This window comes from Equus caballus, chromosome 28 (assembly GCF_041296265.1).
Source record: "Equus caballus isolate H_3958 breed thoroughbred chromosome 28, TB-T2T, whole genome shotgun sequence".
NCBI classification, from domain to species: Eukaryota; Metazoa; Chordata; class Mammalia; order Perissodactyla; family Equidae; genus Equus; species Equus caballus.
In genome coordinates, this window is record NC_091711.1 from 50,965,185 (window position 1) to 50,987,615 (window position 22,431).

Below are 22,431 nucleotides of genomic sequence, written 5' to 3' on the forward strand. Positions count from 1 at the left end.
AGAGTGGTGAGAGTGGGCATCCTTGTCTCGTTCCTGTTCTTAGAGGGATAGCTTTCAGTTTTTCACTATTGAGTACGATGTTGGCTGTGTGTCATATATGGCCTTTCATATGTGGAGGTACTTTCCTTCTATACCCATTTTATTGAGAGTTTTTATCATAAATGGATGTTGAACCTTGTCAAATGCTTTTCCTGCATCTATTGAGATGATCATGTGATTTTTATTCTTCATTTTGTTAATGTGGTAACCGTATCACATTGATTGACTCGCAGATATTGAACCATCTTTGCATCCCTGAAATAAATCCCACTTGGTTGTGGTGTATGATCCTTTTTAATGTATTGCTGAATTCAGTTTGCTAATATTTTGTTGACAATTTTTACATCTATGTTCATCAGTGATATTGGCCTATAATTTTCCTCTTTTTTTGTTGTCCTTGTCTGGTTTTGCTATCAGGGTAATGTTGGCCTCATAAAATGAGTTAGAAAGCATCCTGTCCTCTTCAATTTTTTGGAATAGTTTGAGAACGATAGGTATTAAATCTTCCTTGAATGGTTGGTAGAATTCACCGGAGAAGCCATCTGGTCCTGGACTTTTATTTTTGGGGAAGTTTTTGATTACTGTTTCAATCTCCCTACTAGTGATTGGTCTATTCAAATTCTCTATTTCTCCTAGATTCAGTTTTAGAAGGTTATATGATTCTAAGAATTTACTCATTTCTTCCAGACTACCCAATTTTTTGGCATATAGCTTTCTGGAGTATTCTCTTATAATCCTTTGTATTTCTGTAGTATCCATTGTAATTCTCCTCTTTCATTTCTAGTTTTATTTACTTGAGCCTTCTTTCTTTTTTTCTTAGTGAGTCTGGCTAAGGGTTTGTCGATTTTGTTTATCTTTTCACAGAACCAGCTCATAGTTTCATCGACCCTTTCTATTGACTTTTTAGTCTCTATTTCATTTATTTCCACTCTGATTTTTATTATTTCCCTCCTTCTTCTGATTTTGGGCTTCGTTTGTTCTTCTTTCTAGTTCTTTTATGTGTAGTGTTAGATTGTTTACTCATGATTTTTCTTGTTTCTTGAGGTATGCCTGTATTGCTATATGCACACATTCTTTTCAAGTGCTAATGAGTACTGACCACATAAAGCACCTCACAACAAATGTCTAAGCATTAAAGTGTTGTGGACAATGGTCTCTGATCAAGATACAATTACACTAACAAGAAAATAAAAACTAACTATAAAAGCTGATGCTAATGCATTTACAGGAAAGCAATTTCTAAATAACTCAGAGATCAATTGTAATGAAAATTAGAAAATATTAAACAAATATTAATTTTGATATTAAATAATACCAAAAATACCACACTTCAAAAAATTTCAGATGCAGTTAATGTAGAAAATAAATAGAAATTGACATCCTTAAATGTATGTATTAAAAAGAAGAAACAGTGAAAATTAATGAGCTACCATCTAGCTCAAGAAGTTAGAAAAAGAGGGGCTGGCCCCATGGCCGAGTGGTTAAGTTCGCGCGCTCCGCTGCAGGCGGCCCAGTGTTTCGTCAGTTCGAATCCTGGGCGCGGACATGGCACTGCTCATCAGACCACGCTGAGGCAGCGTCCCACATGCCACAACTAGAAGAACCCACAACGAAGAATACACAACTATGTACCGGGGGGCTTTGGGGAGAAAAAGGAAAAAAAAATAAAATCTTAAAAAAAAAAAAAAAGAAGTTAGAAAAAGAACAAACACAAATAAATAATATAGGAGCAAAAGCAAGTGAAATGGAAAATATACAGTAAGTTCAACAGCCTAAAGTCATTTCTCTGAAAAAGCTGAATAAAGAGACAGAACTCTGGTGAGCCAGATCAAGACTGGGGCTAGCCAATATGAGAAATAAAATGAAGACATCGCCTCATGGACTACAGACATTGAATGATAAGGAGGGGATGCCATGCTCATCTCATGTTCGCAAATCCATCAATGCCTTCACCACCTTAACAGAATGACACGATCATCTCAACAGATGCAGGAAAAACACATGATAAATTCTACGTCATTCATGATAAAAAAGAGAGAGAGAGAGAAAACAGCTCTCACAAACAAGGATCAGAGTGAACGTCCTCTGTCTGATGCGAGTCTGTGAGCGTTCACAGCTGAGGTGGCTAGTGGGTTCCTGCCCACCCTCACCCATGAGCTTCCAGCTGGGCCAGCGAGGCAGGAACAAGCAGCCAGGCATGAAGCTCAGGAAACACGAAGTAAAATGGACTTTACTTGAGGGGACATGAGTCTGTGGAAAATCCAAAGGCACAACTCCTAGAACCAAGACGTGAATTTACAACACCATGGGCTACAGTGTCAATGCACAAAAATCAATGGAATATTCTATACATTAGTGCAAATAATTGGAAAATAAAATTTAAAACACCATTTATATCATTTGTATGTGGAATCTAAAAAAAAGGGAAAGAAAAATTCACAGAAACAAGAGAGCAGAAAAGTGGCTGCCAGGGGCTGGGGGTGGAGGTATCGGGGAGGTTGGCAAAAGGCTGCAAATCCTCAGCTATGAGATGAATAAGGTCTGAAGACCGAATGTAAAACATGATGACTAGAGCTGATAACATGGTATTGCAGCACGGAAATTTGCTAAGAATACAGCATAAACGCTCTCCCAAAAAAAAAAAATTAAAATTAAACAGCATTTATAAAAAATCAAAATTTATTTATAAAATACATTTATAAAAGTATCAGAAACACATCGAATATGTAGGAACAAATTTGATGAAAAAAATTATGCTAAAATATTGCTTAGAAAAACTAAAGAATACCTAAATAAACATTGAGATACATTATGTGCATAGATCGGAAGTCTCAATATTGCAGATGTCAGTTCTCCCTAACGTGATCTATAGATTTGATGCGATCCAATCAAGATTCCACCGAGGTCTTTCTGTAGAAATCTACAAGCTGATTCTAAAATTTACAGGAAAATTCAAAAGACAGAGACCAGTCAAGGCCATCTTGAGGAGGAAAGAGCGTTAGAGAACTTACACTATCGCATTTGAAAACTTATTCCAAAACTGCAATAATAAGATGATACTTCAGTGTGGTATTGGCAGAAGGGCATGTGAATTGATCGATGGGACACAAGAGAGAATCAGAATTCATTCTGGAGAGTCTATTTTTGACAAAAATGCCAAAGCAATTCAACGGGAGAAAGGCAGTTCTTTTCAGTAACAGGGCTGGGTTGCCTGGAACATCCATATGAGAGCAAACAGACCTTGACCCCTTCACATGATGCGCAAAAATTAGTTCAGGATGGATGAGAGACCAAACTGTGAAAGTCAAAACCACAAAGCTTCAAGGACACACAGGAGAACATCATTATGACCTTGTGGTAGGCAAGATGCCAAAAGCACCAGCCACAAGAGGAGCAGCTGATAAGTCAGACTTCTGGAAACACTCCTCCTCTTCAAAAGGCATCACTAAAAAAGCGAAAAGGCAAACCACAGACCAGGAGAAAATATTCCCCAAACTCACACTTGACAAATATGCAGACTATATAAAAACCACACAAATACATAAAAAAAGACAGACAACCTAATTTAGAAATGGGTGAAAAATGTAAACAAGTACTTCACAAAGAAGAGATCTGAAGGGCTCATAAAAATAAGGCAGAGTATCCGCAGGACAAGCCATCAGGGAAATAAAATTAAAGCCACAATGAGACAGCATGACATACCCACCAGGATGGCTGAAATATGAGATCTTATAGTACTGAGCGCTGGCGAGGACATGCGGCAGGCAGAACTCTCACGCGCGGCTAGCGGCATAAACATCCCATCCCCTGGGAAAACTGGCAGTTTCCTCTACAGCAAAGTATAAGCACCCCCATGACCCACATGCCACGCCTGGCACAAAACCAGGAGAAATGAGTGCACACGTCCACACCAGGATGGAACATCGAGCAGCTCTATTTAGGACAGTTTGAACGGGGAGCAACCCAATCCCCTGTCTACAGCATGCTGGAGTGATGTGGCACGCCTGGGACACGGACACCACCCAGCAAGGGCAGCACACTTGGCTGGCACTGAGTGCACCTGCCCCTCAGGTGAGAGGTTGACACTGAGGTACCTGCGTGCGAGCCTGGCAGAGAAGGCGATCTATGACGATTTAAGGCACAGAGTGGTTATCTCCACGGGCCAGAGTGGGGTGGGAAGGGGCACCTGTCCGGACCTGGGTGGTGGTTGTGCCGGTTAACACCCAAGCTGTGTCTCCTCAAGATCTGCCCCAAGTAAGTCATGCCTCAGAACAGAGTGTAAGAGAGACCCTACTTACTATGGCACTGAAGCCAGCAAACACCCGGGGAAAAGCTAATGAGAGGCGTGCCAGACCTCTACCCTAAAAACCAGAAACACAGCTGAGATAAAATCAAGGGAGCCCTAATGAAATGGAGCAGACCACGTCAGGGTCTCAAGGTCTCGATATACACAAGGCGGCAGTTCTCTCAAGGCCATCTGCAGGTTCAAGGTGATCCCAGGCAAAACCCCAGCAGTGTTTTCTTTTTTTTTCCCAAGTTGACAGGCTGATCCTGAAACATGTGTGGAAATGCAAAGGGCCATGAAGAGCTGCCCGTGCAGAATGTACTTCCCGCCCCGCTGGCCGGGGCTGGCCAGGTGACCTGCTGTCACCCACAGACACTTTGCAGCAAAGGCCTTGAGTCCACTGGCAGGGCTGGCAGGCTCCCGTGGAACAAACCTGCCCTGGGCAGCCACTGGCTCGAGGATGAGGGGTCACATGGAGCTGGCCTGCACCCACCCGGTAGCCTGGAAGCAAGTGCAGCTAATCCTGCTGAAGGCTCCAGCCTCGTGACCCAGAAACGCCTGCTGAAGCCCCAGTACCAGAGGCCTTTGCTCTGCAGCAGAAACCTGACTCAAACACAGACAGCGGCACCCAGAACAGAGAGAAACCTGAAAGAGGTGTTGACTTCAGAACCCGCTGGAGGTGGCGAGGAAATGTTAGAGCTCTGGGAAAAAGGAGACCTGAGCAAGGAGGGGTGCAGCTGTGCCGGTGTGACGCAGAAGCAGGAGATCCACACGTCACCCATGGTGCCCAGTATCACTCGTGCTGTCACTCGTGGTCCTGGGCAAGAAGGAATGTGCAGAATGGAGACGAGAAGGGCTGGTTCATTTGGATAGAAGGTTAACAAGACCTTTCCCCTTCCGCATGAGAACTTGACACGAGCTTGATCCTCTCACTCTCCCCCACTGGTAACTCGATCAAGGTCAACGTGAACTCTGTCGGTAGGCAACATCGATTGCTTACAGCAAACATGACCCGTGGCAGGGAGGCTGTGTGGGGACTGGGGGAGTTATAAATGCCCCGTGCCGTGTGGGGGTGCCACACCAAGGGCCTTCCTTGAGGGACCCTCGAAACTGGGCATGCGCTTGAGGGGACCTGGACGCCTCGTCTGTGGCACTGCTGCAGGAGGAACATTAGCTCCTACGGGGCAGGAGGCTCCCGTGCCCAGTGGAGTTCCACCTCCTCGACCTGAGTTGGCACCAGGGAGATAACGGCACCCAGCGAGGCCGGCCGTGCGCACAGCTGTGAGGACCCCTCCGTGCGAGGAAGGCCCATGTTGCCGTGCTGCCAGGCTGTGCTCCTGTCCAGCATCCTTCTTGGCGAACCGAGGCCCAGTGTTGCCTGTGGAAGTACCGTGAGTCAAAATGTTTAGTGGAACCTTAAGAAGAACCTGAGCATGTTGGGAATATGGTACCAGGGGAAAGAGGCAAGCTCAGCAGAGAGCAGCAGGACTGAGGCGAGTATGGAGAAACACCAGAACTCACAGAGCCAAACCTTAGCACGTACTTATCTCAATCCAGTGACATGAAGTTGAGACACACCTGCAGTCAGAAAGGTCTACAAGGGCCCGGCCTCCTGACCAGGCCAAGGGCTGGCTGCCTTCCTCTGTCAGGAGCTTGGACAGGACTGACTTGGTGCCTTCAGCTGGACAAGAAGGCTCCTAGGAAGAGGCTGTGGATTTTGTCCCAGAGAAGCCTGACACTCCCAGAACAGGTAGCGCTGTCTTGAAAACCATCGTGGGAGTAGATTTTGGTACACAGAGTAGGTTGGAATGAAACACATTTTAAAATAATCTTTTAGAAGAGTTATACCGGCAGAAGGACTAGCAGGCTGGAGAGCAACGGTGCCTCTTTGCCTTGTAAAGACCTTTTAATTTTTATTTATTTGTTTTTTTCGTGGATCTTGACAACTGGATTCTACAAGTTGTATGGAAGTACAGGGCTGAATGGCACAGCCATTTCCAAGGAAGAGAAACCACACTGTGGGTCTTGCCTGAGCAGCATGAAGATGTCCATGGTGATGTGATGGAGACACTGTGGATCGGCCCAGGACAGTGATGGAGACACCGTGGATCGGCCCAGGACAGTGATGGAGACACCGTGGATCAGTCCAGGACAGTGATGGAGACACTGTGGATCAGCCCAGGACAGTGATGGAGACACTGTGGATCAGTCCAGGACAGTGATGGAGACACCGTGGATCAGCCCAGGACAGTGATGGAGACACCGTGGATCGGCCTAGGACAGTGATGGAGACACTGTGGATCGGCCCAGGACAGTGATGGAGACACTGTGGATCGGCCCAGGACAGTGATGGAGACACTGTGGATCGGCCCAGGACAGTGATGGAGACACTGTGGATCGGCCCAGGACAGTGATGGAGACACTGTGGATCGGCCCAGGACAGTGATGGAGACACTGTGGATCGGCCCAGGACAGTGATGGAGACACTGTGGATCGGCCCAGGACAGTGATGGAGACACTGTGGATCGGCCCAGGACAGTGATGGAGACACTGTGGATCAGTCCAGGACGGTGATGGAGACACCGTGGATCAGTCCAGGACAGTGATGGAGACACCGTGGATCGGCCCAGGACAGTGATGGAGACACCGTGGATCAGCCCAGGACAGTGATGGAGACACTGTGGATCAGTCCAGGACAGTGATGGAGACACCGTGGATCGGTCCAGGACGGTGATGGAGACACTGTGGATCAGCCCAGGGTAGTGACGGAGACACCGTGGATCGGTCCAGGACGGTGATGGAGACACTGTGGATCAGCCAAGGGTAGTGACGGAGACACCGTGGATCGGTCCAGGACAGTGATGGAGACACCGTGGATCAGTCCAGGACAGTGATGGAGACACTGTGGATCGGCCCAGGACAGTGATGGAGACACTGTGGATCGGCCCAGGACAGTGATGGAGACACTGTGGATCGGCCCAGGACAGTGATGGAGACACCGTGGATCAGTCCAGGACAGTGATGGAGACACCGTGGATCAGTCCAGGACAGTGATGGAGACACTGTGGATCAGCCCAGGGTAGTGACGGAGACACCGTGGATCGGTCCAGGACGGTGATGGAGACACTGTGGATCGGCCCAGGACAGTGATGGAGACACTGTGGATCAGCCCAGGGTAGTGATGGAGACACCGTGGATCGGTCCAGGACGGTGATGGAGACATTGTGGATCAGCCCAGGGTAGTGATAGAGACATTGTGGCCCAGGGCTGATGACTAGACCAACAGCAGACCAGAGCATCCAGAGAGACTGCTATGTGACAGTGGTGGCCTGCAGATGAGTGGGGCAGGCACTTTCTATAAGGGGCCTGTTGGGTACCCATGTGTCACACCACATGTCAAATCCATTCCAGGATTCAAGATTGAAACCTAAGAAAAACAACAATGCTTCCAGAAGATGCCATTGGAGATTATCTTCATGACCTCAGGGTGAGGACACAGCTGCAAAAAGCAGTAACCATAGACAAAAAGGTTGACCAATTTGAGTTTATGAAAATTAAGGTGGATTTACATCAAAAGAAACCATAAAGGAGTGAAAAGACAAATCACAGACTGGGAGAGAGTATTTGCAACACAATCAACTGAAAGTGGAGAAGAATCCAGAATAGATGTCACTCCTGCAAATCAAAGAGAAAGAGACCATGAGGCTGAAGAAGCCTGGACAGAAGATTTGAGAGGACTTTTCAGGAGCAGAAACCCAAACGGCCAGTCACACCGCAAAAGATGCCATTTTATTGGGAAGGACAAAAATGCAAGCGAGCACCACCGTCCCTCTCCAGAGGCAAACGTGAGACCTCTGTCAAGGCCGGGCGTTGGCAACAACGGGAGCAGTGGCCATGCAGGTGACCGTGGTCAAGGTGCACTCCTCCGGCCACACGCACAGCACCCTGCGTACGGGGTTCAGCAGTCGTCCCCCAGCTCACGTCCACTCAGAATCTGTGAATGTGACCTCATTTAGAAATAGGGTCTTCACAGATGCATCAAGTTAAGATGAGGTCACACTGGAGGCGGGCGGGCCCCAATCCAATAGCTGGTGTCCTTAGAAGAGGGAAATTTGGGGCCGGCCTGGTGGCGTAGCAGTTAAGTTCGCCATCTCTGCTTTGGTGGCCCAGGGTTCACAGGTTCAGATCCCAGATGCGGATCTAGACACTGCTCATCGGGCCAAACTGTGGCAGCGTCCCACATACAAAACAGAGGAAGACTAGCACAGATGTTACCTCAGCGACAATCTTCCTCACCAAAAAAAAAAAAAAAAAAAAGGAAATTTGGACACAGAGACACACAGAGAGAACACCATGTGAAGACAGGGCAGAGGTGGAGCAATGCATCCACAAACCAAGGAACACAAGGGCTGCCAGCAGCCGTCAGAAGCTGGAAGAGACAAGGAAGGATTCTTTCCTACAGCCTCTGAGAGAGCATGGCCCTGCCAATACCCGGACTTTGGACTTCTGGCCTCTAGACGTGAGAGAATACATTTCAGTTGTTTAAACCACCAAGTTGGTGATACTTTGTTACAGCAGCCAATACACCTAATCAAGCTGAAGTGTGCATACCCCATCGATGTTTCACTCCTAGGAAGATGTCTGCAGAAAGCTGCACAGAATATTAGGAAAAAGGAAACATTGTTTCATAAAAGCAAAAAGTCTGGAAATTCCCCACACAGGCAAGCTGTTAAGCCATAGGGCTGACAGGTGAGGAGGGTGGGCAGGACGGGAGCTCGCAATTCTGAGGGGCAATCCATGCATGCGATGGTCCAACAAACGTCCACTGAACCCCTGCTGTGTCCCAGGTGCCGTGATGCAGTGGCGAAAATAGCAGTAAGAACCCTGCCCTTAGGAACTCCCCATCTAGGGCAGGCAGACAGATGGGCAGAGAGGATATTGGTGCCAAGGAGAGGGGGCGGAGGGAACAGCAGGTACAGATTTTCGGGTGTGTCTAGGGAGGTGAGTACGTGCACTGGGGCAGAGCAAGGCAGAGGCGTGGGCCTGGCCTGTGTCTATTCATCACACACACTCTCTGGGCCTCTGCTGGGGGCCAGACACCGTTGGAAGCTGCACTGGGGTGTAGGTCGACGTGGCCTGGCCACCCCCAGAGACTCGGGGCTGCCCCACACCTGTCTATCTGTGCTCCAAGCCCCGGGCCAGGACAGGTTCCCAGGCCACGTATGGTCAGCTCCATCAGGAACTTGAGAAAACTGAATGCAGGAGCCCAGTGATTGCCGGCCACGGCCCACGTATGGCACTTGGCGCTGTTCAAATCTCGAACTCAATCCCCCATTTGCCATGAGGGAGCAAGACAAAGGCCATCACCCACCTGGTCCTGAGGAGGGGACCCCGGTGCTCAGCCGGTCCCTGGAACTGCTGCACCAGGATCCCCACTATCCTGACAACCTGGCCGGCCGAGGACAGGGACAGGATGCCCCCAACCCTGCCCAGGCTCAGGCTGGCGCTCGCTCTCTGCCCTGACCAGAGGCCCAGAGGACGTGGAGCAGGCAGCCCCAGGCAGACAGACACTGGGACAGGTGCTGTTACCTGGTGGTCTGGGCGGCTGAGCCACAGTGCCCTCCACCGTCTTCACGCTCGGAAGCACGGGCAGCAGTGGGTGCACATCTAATGAGTCTGAGTCCGAGGGTGGGTTGGACTCAGCTTTGGAAAGACCGGTTTTCAGGGCCTTACTGTCTGCGTGTTGAAAATGACAGGAGGGAAATTCTACCCTGCCGCCAGACTCGGCGTGGACGGACTGGACGGTATGGCTTCTCTGGGCCGGCCTCTTTAAGGGTGCAGGCAAGGTGCAAGGAAGTACCTTTTCATTTCTAAGTTTCAAGTCCTGCTGGGGGGCCGTCGGTGGGCGTCCTGGTGCCGGGTCTGGTGTGGCCGAGGGGCACCTCACTGCTAGGGGCTGACTGTCCGAGAGTGAAGATGAGCAACTGAAGCTGGAAATGGGCGGCATTTGCTTCCTGGCTTTTCTCACACTGACGCCTTCCACGCAGAGGTCAGAGGCGTGGAATGGTGGCAGCTCCACCGCAGGCTGGGGAGACAGGGGGAGGTTAGGGGTGCCAGGGCGGCTGCTGCCACGGACCTGCATTCCCCTTTCCCAGTCTGCTGGCTAGGAGTAAGGTCTCAAAGATAAGCATCAGCCACACTTCCCATGGCTGGGCTGCCCATCGGGCCCCTCCTCCAAGGAGGCCCGGGCACAGGGTCCCACCCACGAGCCAGAGTTGGGGGCACAGCGCCACCCAGTCCTGTCACCGGGCCTGCAAGAAGGAAGGCCCCTGGGGGAGCAGGCCCCTGGAAAGACCCCGAAGGAGGATGTGGTTTTCACCAGCGGAGAGGAGGAAGGACACTGCAGGTCTGGAAAGGAACAGCCCATAAGCGCCTGGAGGCAGTGGACATCCTGCCAGCCCAGGCCAGGGGGACCCCTGCCCGGTGGCCACAGAGTTGGGGCTGGCCAGGGACAAAAGGGAGGAAGGCTGGAGGCAAGGGCCGGGTGAGATCTCCAGGGCCACCAGAGCTACCCGCTCATGTGCGGACACGGCTGCGCCCAAGGGTGGGAGGGGGCAGGCACCAGGTCCGTGGTCCTCCTCGCCAGGCTGGGCTGGGGGCTCGGCCTGGCCCTCGCCACAAGAACAGCAGCGTCTGCAGCCCTCACCTGTCTCCACAGCAGCTCGAAGTTGCCAGTGTCGCAGCTGCGGTCAGCCTTGCGGTCCACCACCACCTTGATGGTGTCCTCCTGCACCTGCGCGCACAGCTGCGCCGTGACCGGCGTGGACGCGTGCATCGTGGGGCTGGAGTTGATCTCGATCAGCCAGGGCCGGAAGTCGCGCCCCAGCACGAAGTCAGCACCGTAGAGCTCGAAGCTGTTCTTGCGCGGCTCGACGCGGGCCTGTGCCACCCTCATGGCGTGCACCACGGCGCGCTTCATGGCCGGGTACACCACACTGCCCCACACAGCACTGCGGCCCCGCCGGCGAAGGTACTCCTGGAAGCGGGTGCTGGTCCACATGTTGTGGCCGGGCAGCTGCGGGCTGCGCTCCTTGTCGTTCTGCAGGTGCTTCTGGATGGAGTTGTTGCACAGGTGGATGGCGCTGTGACGCAAGGCCGCCGTCAGGCCAGCGCCCGGCTGGACGCCGCGCCCACCAGCCCACGTGCCCCCAAGACCCCGCCCTGGGACCCACAATCGCGTCCATAGACCCCTTCCCCACGGACCCCGACGCCCCCGCTGACCACCTCGAAACCTCCACACTCCCCAGCGACCCTGCCCCCTGGCGCTGGGCGGCTGCAGGAGGGGCTCTGGCAGCTTGCCACCCAGAGGCAGCCTCTACAGCCTTCTGTCCAGCCTGGGGGGCACCATGGACTGACTGTAGGGCGCGGGGAGCAGAAGCCCCCCAGCCTGGGGCCACCCTCCTGGGCCTCAGTTTCCCCATCTGCACGTGACAGTAGAGATGGGGCCCTTAAAGAGATGGTCTGGTGAGACAAGATGAGAAAGATTCACTGCAAAGTTTTAATTAATTTATACTCTTGCCTTTTTCTAAACAGGATTTAAAACGAACAAAGTCTAGAAGGAGGTTATCAAATACTATGGATCCTGTCAAGGTCAGTTTCACTTAATCCTGCCACAAGGCCTGGGGGTTTTCCATCTTGGGCGGGGGGTGAGACCCGCCCCTGTGATCTGGGTGACTTATACTTCCATGAGACAGATAAGAAAACAGGATAAGGCACCAGGAGCATTTTGGAAAGGAGAACAGCGGTATTAGTGGGCCCACAGGGCGCACACTGCATCTCCTGGTTCTTTCTGTCGGTACACACCAGGCTGGGCCACGCCTGTTCAGAAACGATTTCAGGGAATCTCCCGTCAGCCTGGGGTGAGGGCTGTGGTCCCAGATGGAGAAACGGGGCTCAGAGAGGGTGAGACATCCACCAGGCACACCCTCACAGCCATGGGGCCAGGCAGGCTCGGGTGGGAGGGCTGCAAGGGGCTCCATGGACTTCTCAGTGCCCAGGAGGCTCCTTTTGCACAGTGAGCTCCGGGACCCCTCCTCCAGGCCCTCATGGCCTGGTAGGGACAAATTTGCTCCTTGAGCTGCCTGCTAGGACCACTTCTCCCCAGCTGTCTGCTCCTGCTAGGTGTGACGCCAGGTGTAGCCAAACCCCCTAGCCTGGGGGCACAGGTAACCTCCCCAGGGTGTCTTTGAGCCCTCTGGGGACTCTCACTGATGCCCCTGCAAAGCCAGGTGCCCTAGCCTGTGCTGCTCCCTCCATGTGCCAAGTGGACCCCGAGGGAGCAGGACAGCACAGTGGGTGGCGTGTGCACACCCAGGCCCAGCCTCGGTGGGTCAGCCTGTGAACATGGCCGGCCGCCCGGCCTCCTGCTAGAGGGGGCAGTGGCACCCACCACGAAGGGCGGCTCTGGGCCTGTCGCTGAGATGTGTTTTGCCTGGGACAGGCCTGGCGCTTCATGGGCACATGGCAGAGGGGCTTTTAGAATTTTCTGGAGAAGACACACATTGTGACAGTGCAGAGCCCTGGCTTTGAAGGGCATTGGGCTTGGGCCTGTCCCTCAGGGAAGGAGGTCATTGAACCTCCCTGAGCCTCGGTTTCCCCATCTGTGCCTCACGTGGTGATGGGCGACAACAGATACAGACCCGTGTCCCACCCATGCATGCAGGACGGACCCTCCTGCTCCAGGTGCTGGTGGGAGCATGCTAGGCACCCTCGTGCCCAATGGCACCAAGTTGACCCTGCTACTGACCTGTCCAGATTGTCCAGGGAGAAGCGCTGTGTTGAAAACCGCAGGTAGCTCTCCTTGTAGAACCAGATGGTCAGGGGGTTCCAGTCGGTGACCAGGAACCACTGCCTGATGTCGAACTTGGTGTCGTAGATGAGCAGTGGCGTCTCGATGTACTTCTGCACCACCCACTTGTTGTCCTTGGTGGGGAGGTGGTCTGCAGCCACCAGCTCCAGGATTTCCTCCACGCGGCTCATGCACACTATATCTGCAAGAGGCCACTGCTCAGCTCCAGAGCACAGCACACCCAGTCGAGGTTCAGCCCCGGGGGCCAACGCGGCCTGGGTCCAGGGCCTGGCAGGAAAGGCTTCGTCCTCAGGATGGAGGCTGCAGCCAGTGCAGCCCCCCAGGCTCTCAACCATGAGGCCCACCCCCGGGACTCCAGACAGGACACAAGAATGGGAGGGAGAAGGGTGAGGACAGAGGCAGTTTTAAAAGTCAGCCAGTGAGCAGTGGCTGAGCCCCAGTGCTGGGTGTGGGGTGAACAGGGGAGCAGGGCTGGCTCCGCAGGCTGCAGGAAAACCAGCAGGCCAGGGGGGTGGGGTGTCCACAGGCTGCAAGGGGCAGACACCCAGGGACCCCAGGGTCCAGTGAGGCCTCACAGCGAAGGGTGACGGGACGAACGGGGCGAGCCAGGGGAAGGGTGGGGCTGGGCACACTCAGGTTCACCCATGTCTGGCGCACCTCCACTTTGCAGGAGGATTTACAGCTTCTCATCCTCAACCCTCAAAGTTAGGCCACATGACTAGTGGTGACCAGTGACATCTGAGCAGAAGTGACGTGCATCTCTCTGCGCTGTAGCATTTAATGTCACTGACAGACCCTCCAGCCCTCTCTTTCTCTGCCATGACAGCCCTGAAGCCTGAAGGAGCGGTGTTACAAGATGGTGGGGGGGCTTTGATGGGCAGAGTGCCCCCATCTTCCTGTGCCAACCCACAATGGACAACAAGCATGAGTTGAGATGAACTGGTCTTAGAGCCACTGAGCCTTGGGGGATGTTTGTTACACAGCACAATCTGGCCCATCCTGACAGATACAGGCGTGCAGGCAGACACCATCTGCAGAGGCCCAGAGGCACAAGGCATCACAAGAAACGAGGTGAGCTTTCACCACAAAAATACCAGACTAGTTTCTCCAGTTATGGTCAGTTGAGACCTTACCATCCTAAAATGAAAGTCTAGGATAAAGCAACAGGCCACTGAAGTTATCCTGGGCCAACAGCAGGGACGGGCACCGAGGCAGGGGCACGGCCAGTGACTGGGCAGAAAGTGGTGCATTGCATTTGGTTTTGAACTAGTGGGTTTGAGGTGTCTGTGGAGCATCCCTGGGGATGCAGGTGTCTGCAGTGGGAGAAGGGCTGGCCTGATGGACAAGAGGAGGGAGCTGCCAGCAGATGGATGCTGCCGTCAAGAGGAGCGGGCTGGGAACAGAGCCCAAGGAGGAGCCCTGGCCCCAGCTGGGAGGACGGACACTCAGAGGAGGGCAGGCAGAAGCCCAGGAAAGAGAATGTTTCAGGATGGAAGATGTTTAGGACTGAATGCAGTAACATCACAAATTAATAAAGATTTTTTTAATCACATAAAAATTAACAACTTATGAATTTAGAACAACAAAAAAAAAACTCTTCAAATAACTCCAGAGGCAAATAGACTAGCCTAACAAAAAAAGAAGCCTATTGAGTTGCTCAGGAAAATGAGAACATTGTAGAACTTCAACAAGAGGGTGCAGCCAAGGCCATATTCGGAGGAAATTTCATAGCATTAAAGCTTGAATTGTTGCACAAGAGAGATTGGAAATAAATAAGCTGAGCATTTAAGTCAGAGCCAAGGGAGAAAAATCCCTCATAGGAAAATGGAAGAAAGGCAACCAAAAGTTCTTTGGAAGTGCGAATAAGATTCGAAACACCCTGAAATCGTGTTTTTAAAAAGCACACGTAGAATCCACCCTTACAAATAAAAGGAGCACAGGGCTGCTGCTGGGACAGAGGAAGCTGGGGCAGAAAACCTGAAATGCTGGCAAAGACGGACAAAACGCACACGGTGCCAAGGATGTGCCTCTAAGAGAGGAGCCGGGTGCTTCCAGGCAAGTTCGTAGTATATCTGAGGAGCAGCAGTTCCATTGTTCCAACAAGTCCATTGCTGCTTGAGATGGAGGCCCTCACTTGGTTTTAGCGGCTAGCATAAGCCTGTCACCAAGATCGATGGAGGTAACATAAAAAACGAAAACTATAGACCAGTTTAACTTAGGGATACAGATGGGAACATCCTAATGAATCAGCAAACCTCAGACATAAAGCGTGAAGACCAGGGTTGTCGAGATGCCCGTGCCCTGGGACCAGGGCCACCGGGTGCCTGCGAGTCCCGTGTGTGGGCTCTGCTCCCCCAGCTGGCCGTCCCCACCCGCCTGCAGCCTCGGGACTCACCTCGGCCCCGGGACTTGGCTGCAGGCTTTATGATCCAGATGTTCCGAAGCCCGTCGATCTCTATTTGAGGGTTCACGGACGTGAGTCTATTCAGCAGAGCCTGGCACTGCGAAAAGTGACTTCTTGAATTGGAGATGAAAGCATCGCCTCTACAAAGCAAGATCCAGAGAGTGCGTGAGGTTCCCAGGGCCATGCGCGGGTGCCGCCGACCAGGTGCCAGGCCATGGCCCACCTGGCACAAAAGGTGAGAGGCGGGCCTAGAGCTTCCTCTTGCCACCCGAGGGGCGCCTGGGGATGTGCAATTGCCAGGCTGCTCCTGGCTGGGGCCCTGTGGAGACACGGGGACCCCGACTGTGGGTCTAGACTGCATGTACACCCCAGGAGCACCGAGCCCAGGGCCCAGGAAAAGCTGCAGGGAGACAAAGGCGGGGTTCCTGTGCCGGGGGCCCCTCATCAGGGTGGCCTCGCAGGCCCATGTGTCTGGTGGTTGGTGGCACCTGGGATGACATCTGCCTGCGGGAGGTGGTGATGGGAAAGCCACCTGCCCATGCTGGTGGCGCCCCGTGTCCTACAGCTACCAAGGGCTGGATGCCAGCTTAACATCCCACAGACTTGAATGTCAGTCAGACCTGCTGGTGGCCACACAGTCATGGTGGCAATGGGGCCAGCTCAGGAAGTCACCATAATTTAAGGGACTAAATGAAGGGCTGACAGTAGAACCGTTTGAGAGAATTCAGAGCTCAGCAGTGCATTTTTGAAGCGTGCAAGGGGGACGCTTCCCCTGGGGCCGCATTGGACCCCCCACATACAGGTGGACTGCAGCAGAGGGTGGGCTGCACTGAGCTGCAAGGTGATGGCTGGGAGGTGGGGGCAAAGCCTTTGGGGACACGTACGTCTATGTACTATATTCTATTCACACATGCTGAGGAAGAGAGGACCACATGGGAGGGAAAAGTGAGGAGTGGGGGTGTCCCTGATGATGTGGGAGAGCCCCCCCAAACTGTGGAGCTGTGCGTGAGGGCATGAGAAAGCAAGAGCCTCGGGGTGGCACAGGCCCTTCCCTGGCACAGGGAACATGGGTGACACGTCAGAGAGGGCCTTGCCCCCGGTTCTAAGTGGACCTGCTGAAGGCGAGCCCCCAGGCCTGCCAGGCCCTCCTCTGCAGCACACATGCCCTATCTGACCCCAAGATGACAGGAGGACGTGGTGGAAACAGGCGCAAGTCCCTGTGTGCTCTGTGACAGTCCTGTCTGGCTGCAGAGGCTGGCCCTGGAGACCGTGGTGAACTGAGGCAGGTCGCCAAGAGTGTCTGCCGTGCTGGTCAGGATCACAGCTGCCCAGGAGACCAGCGGATGTGACACAAACACTCTCTCGACTTTGGCTCAGGAAGAAGACAAGCAGTTAGTCCTCGCTTGGGAAGGAATCCCCGTGGTCTTTCCCCAAAGCATCCCAGCCCTGCCTCAAAGGGTCGCAGTCCATGGGGGGCTTGTGCATCATGGTAATAACATCCTCGCCCCCCTTGGAGGAGAGGATGGGAGGACGGAGGAGCTGTTCACCAGCCCAGTTTCAGGTCTGGAGTTTCAGGTCCCAGACACAACCATGATCATCAGACAACAGGCACCGCCCCCCAGATGCTGAGCACAAGAGAGGGATACAGCACCTGCCTTTCTGGTCCTGACGACGCGCACACCACACTCGGGGACCCCGTGTGCCCCAACAAGTAAGAGCACAGACTGAACTAACAGCACTAAGGCACTCAGCAAGCTCGCAGGTGCCACCGTGGCCACAGGTCTACTGCCGCCACCTCGTGGTCAATCCCGGGACTGTCTTTTCTGCGGAGGTCTAAGAAAACAGGCAGGGGCATAGTGCCTCACTCAGAGAAAAATGTAAAGTGTGGCAACTTTTACATGTGTACTCTTGTGCAATTGCCACCCAGATCGAGATACAAACACTTGCAGCCCCTCAAAAGATTTGCCTGTGTTCCATCCCAGGCCCCCTCTGCCCTCTGCCCTCCTGTCTGTGCAGACTCGGCTGCTTGAACTGCACGTGGGTGGACTCTCACAATGCGTACTCGTGTGTCTGGTCTCTTTCACTCAACAGAACGACTGAGAGATGCATCCGGGCATTGCCTGGACCAGCAGCTCCTTCTGTCACATCGTTGGAAATTTCTAGATTTGGGATATTACGAATGAAGTCTTTCTGAGGACATAACGTTTTCATTTCTTTTGGATAAAGACCCTAGCTGCACCGTAGGGTATGTAGACACCTAAATTTATAAGAAACTGCCACAGGCTTTCTGACCGGGTCATCTAGTCTACACTCCACCCAGCAGTGCATCGAAGCCCCAGCTACTCCAGGATTGGCAGCACTTGGTATTTGGTTTTTGGTTCATTCTGGGGGGTTTGCAGTGGTATCTCCGTGTGGTCTGAATTTGCATCCTCTGATGGTGAGCATCTACTCACCCGCTTGTTGGTCATGTGGCTGCTTCTTTCGTCAAGTGTCTGCTCAAGGCTTTTGGTTCTTGCACTTGTTTCTCCTTTCCTACTGATCTACAGGAGTTCTTTACGTATTCTACATATGGGAACTCTGGGATGTATGTGTTGTAAATATATTCCTCCAGTTTGTGGCTTGCCTTTGTAGCGATTTTTGATAAAAGAGTTCTCAGTGTCAATAAAAGGCAATTTATCAGTTTTTTCTTTATGATTACTGCTTTTAATGAACTATTTAAGAAACCCTTCCTTCCTCATGATCATGAAGATACATTCCAGTGTTTTCTTACGTTTTTCTCAAATTGATTTTTGTCTATTTGTGAAGCAGGATTCAAGGAACTTTTTTTGTAAGGATGCGTGTTGCTCAGCACCATTTAGGGGAAAGTCTGGCTGTTCCTCACTGCCCTGACGAGTGAGGCGGCATCTTGCTCTTGTGTGATCACACATATGAGGATCTGTTTCAGGACCCTATCCAGCTACATTGGTCTACTTATCTACCTGACCCCAATACCACACTGTCATAATCACTGTATATTTAGAGTAAGTCTTAAAATATGGGATGTAAGTCCTCTAATTTTGTTTTTCTTGATCAAGGTTGTCTTGGCTCTTCTTAAATCATTCATATTTCCAAATAAATTTCAGAATCGGTTTGTTAATTCCTCCCATCCCAGCCCCCTGCATGGGTTTTGATCAGAATTGCATCGCACCTATAGATTAGTTTGGGAAGAACAAACATCTCTACGTCACAGTCTTCTCATTCATGAACATGGTCTCATGCACACACACAATTATTAGGTCATTAATTTCTCTCTTTCATTTTATAATTTTCAGTTTAGGGTCTTCAAAGTATTTTGTCATATTTTTTCTGGATATTTGTTATTTGATGGTGCTGTAAACTGCATTTTTAAAATTCCACTTTATGGCTGTTGCTAGTACAATGAAATCAATGGACTTTTGTATATTGATCTGGTACCTAGTGATCTTGCTAAACTCACTTAATTACGATACTTTCTTTATGATTTTTAAAATTTTCTATGTGCACAATCAGATCATCAGTAAATAAAGAGTTTTACTTCTTCCTTTCTGATGTTATGCCTTTTGTTTCTTTTTCCTGTACTATGAAACTAAAGAGACCTTTCAGTCAATACTGAATGGAAGTCACGATAGTGGGCACTTTTGTCTCACTCTGATTTCAAGGAGAACACTTTCAATACGTAACTGTAAAGAAACATATTAGCTTTAGGATTTTTGCAGATAAACTTCACCAACTTAAGGAATTTGTTTCTTTTCCTAGTTTGCTAAAAAAATAATAACATGGACAAGTATTGACTTTCATCAATGTTTTGCATGTAGTGAGATGATCTTATAGTTTTTCTTCTTTCTTCTATAAATGTGATTAAATTTACCAATTGACTTTTTTTCCTTATTGTGGTAAAACACACCTATAAAATTTACTGTCTTAACCATCTTCAGGTGTACAGTTCAGTAGGACACTCATATTACTGTGCAGCCATCACTGTCATCCATCTCCAGAACTCTTCATCTTTTAAAAATGAAACTCTGCCCCATTAAACACTAACTGCCCATTTCTTCCTCCCCGAGCCCCTGGCACCCACCGTTCTACTTTCTGTCTCTGATTTGACGACTCTAGGCACCTTATGTAAAATGGGATCATACAGTGTTTGCCCTTTTGTGATGGCCTCATTTCCCTCAGCGTACTCCCTCAAGTTTCATCATGCTGCAGCGTGTGTCAGAACTTTCTCCCTTTCTAAGGCTGAATGATAGTCCACTGATTGACTTTTGAACGTTAAGTCAAACTGAGTTCCTGGAATAACTGAAATAAAAGTTATCTAGAAGGATCCAAAAGCAGATTTAAGAAGGGAGAAGAAAGAATCAGTGAACCTGAAGATAGGAAAATGGAAATTATCAAGTCTGAGGAAGAGAAAAAAAATACGGAGGTGAACAGAGCCTAAAGGACCTGGGACACCATCAAGTGGGCCAACATATGCATCGTGGGAGGCCCAGAAGGAGACAAGAGAGAGAAAGGGGCAGAGAGAACACATGAAGATATAATGGCCAAAAACTTCCCAAATTTGATAAAAGACATAAATATAAACATCCAAGAAACTCAACAGACTCCAATAAGATGAACTCCAAAGAGACTTACATGGAGACACATTATAGTCAAACTTTCGAAAGAGGAGAGAATCTTGAAAGCAGCAAGAGGGAAGCAAATCGTCACATACAAGGGATCCTCAATAAGATCAACAGCAGATTTCTCATCAGAAACTTTGGAGGCCAGCAGACAGGGGGCCAATATATTCGAAGTGCTGCAAGAAAAAAACTGTCAGCCAAGAATCCCACATCCAGTAAAACTGTCCTTCAAAAGTGAGGGGGAAATTAAGACATTTCCAGATAAACAAAAGCTGAGGGACTGTGTTACCATAAGGACTTCCCTGCAAGAAACACTCCAGGGAGTCCAGCAGTGTGAAATGAAAGGACGTTTAGACACTAACTCGAAGCCGAATGGAAAAATAAAGATTTCAGTAAAAGTAAATAGATGGGCAACTATAAAACCTGGTGTTACTGTTACAATGGTTTGTAACTTCACTTTTTGTTTTCTTCATTATTTAAGAGACTAACACATTTTAAAAACAATTATTAGTCTAAAACTAGTATTATTGTAACTTTGGTTTGTAACTTCACATTTTGTTTTCTACATAATTTAAGAGAATTATTAGTTTATGTTTTTGGACACAATGTTACAAGATATAATTTTGTGACATCAACAACAGAAATAGGTGAGGAAAGAGCTATAAAGGAGCAGAGATTTTGTATGTTACTGAAGTTAAGTTGGTATAAATTCAAATCAGAGTATTATAACTTTAGAATGTTAAATGTAATCCCCATGGTAGCCAAAAAGAAAATAGCTATAGAAATACACAAAAGGAAATAAGAAGGGAATTTAAATATTTCACTACAAAAAAAAAATCAACTAAACACAAAAGAGGACAGTAATGCACAAAATGAGGGCCAACAAAGCTACAAGTCACATAGAAAACAAATAGCACAATGACAGAAGTAAGTCCTTCCTTATAAGTAATTACTTTAAATGTAAATGGATTAAATTCTCCAATCAACAGACAGAGACTTGCAGACTGGATAAAAACACAAGATCCAACCACATGCTGACTACAAGAGACTCACTTTAGAGCCAAAGACACAGATAGACTGAAAGTGAAAGAATGGAAAAAGAAATTTCATTCAAATAGTAACCAAAGAAAGTAGGTATGGCTACACTAATATCAGACAAAATAGACTTGAAATAGAAAAGTTTAAGAGACAAAGAAGGACCTTATATATTAATAAAATGTTCAATAGAGCAAGACAAGAAGATACAATTATAAACATTTATGCATCTAATCACAGATCATCAAAATATATGAAGTAAAAACTGACAGAATTGGAGAGAGAAATAGACAGTTCTCCAATAATAGTTGGAGACTTCAGTATCGCACTCTCAATAATGGATAGAACAGCCAGATAGAAGATCAGTAAGGCAACAGACAGCTTAACACAATAAACCAACTAGATCCAACAGACACACAGAACACTAGCCAACAACAGCTGCATACACATTCTTCTCAAGTGCACATGAGATATTTTCCAAGACAGACAGTATGTTAGGCCACATATTAAGTCTCAGTAGTTCTAAAAAGATATATATCATAAAAAGCATCTTCTTTGATTACAGTGGAATGAGGTTAGAAATCAATAACAGAAGTAAAACTGGAAAATTCACAAATTTGTGGAAATTAAACGACATATTCTTAAAGAACCAATGGATCAAAGAAGAAATCACAGAGAAATTAGAAAATATTTAGAGACAAATGAAAATGAAAATACAACATATCAAAACTTATGGGATGCATGCAAGCAGCGCTAAGGGGGAAATTTATAGCTATAAATGCTTACATGAAAAAATAAGGAAGATCTCAAATCAACGACCTAATTTTACAACTTAAAGAACAAAAAAAAGGAGAACAAATTAACCCAAAGCTAGAGGAAGGAAGGAAATAATAAAGATTAGAGCAAAGTTAATCAAAATAGAAAAACAATAGAGAAAACTAATGAAACCAAAAGTTGGTTCTTCGAAAAGATCAACAAAATTGACAAACCTTTAGCTAGATGGACTAAGAAAAAGAGAGAGAAGAGTCAAATTACTAAAATCAGAAATAATATTGGGGACATTACTAGTGATTCTACAAAAATAAAAAATATTATAAGAAAGTACTATGAACAATTGTACACTAACAAATTGGATAACCTAAATGAAGTGGAAGAAGTCCTAGAA

The 22,431-nt window shown here is 49.2% G+C and overlaps 1 protein-coding gene across 7 annotated transcripts in view; it reads right to left on the reverse strand.

Annotated features, from left to right (window-relative positions):
- The window catches only part of TTLL8 (tubulin tyrosine ligase like 8), a 76,664-nt gene that overhangs the window by 20,114 nt on the left and 34,119 nt on the right, over positions 1-22,431 (reverse strand). For 2 of the 7 annotated variants that reach the window (XM_070254310.1, XM_070254306.1), the window contains 5 exons: positions 15,589-15,737; positions 13,131-13,374; positions 11,031-11,466; positions 10,185-10,409; positions 8,099-8,318 (listed from right to left, as the gene is read on the reverse strand). In XM_070254310.1, coding sequence (XP_070110411.1) covers positions 8,283-8,318; positions 10,185-10,409; positions 11,031-11,466; positions 13,131-13,374; positions 15,589-15,737 — 1,090 coding nt within the window. In that variant the 3' untranslated portion in view covers positions 8,099-8,282. Of the gene's footprint in view, positions 1-8,098; positions 8,319-9,604; positions 10,410-11,030; positions 11,467-13,130; positions 13,375-15,588; positions 15,738-22,431 lie in introns of those variants that run through there. The other 5 variants (XM_070254311.1, XM_070254308.1, XM_070254309.1 and 2 more) reach the window with 3 other exon arrangements.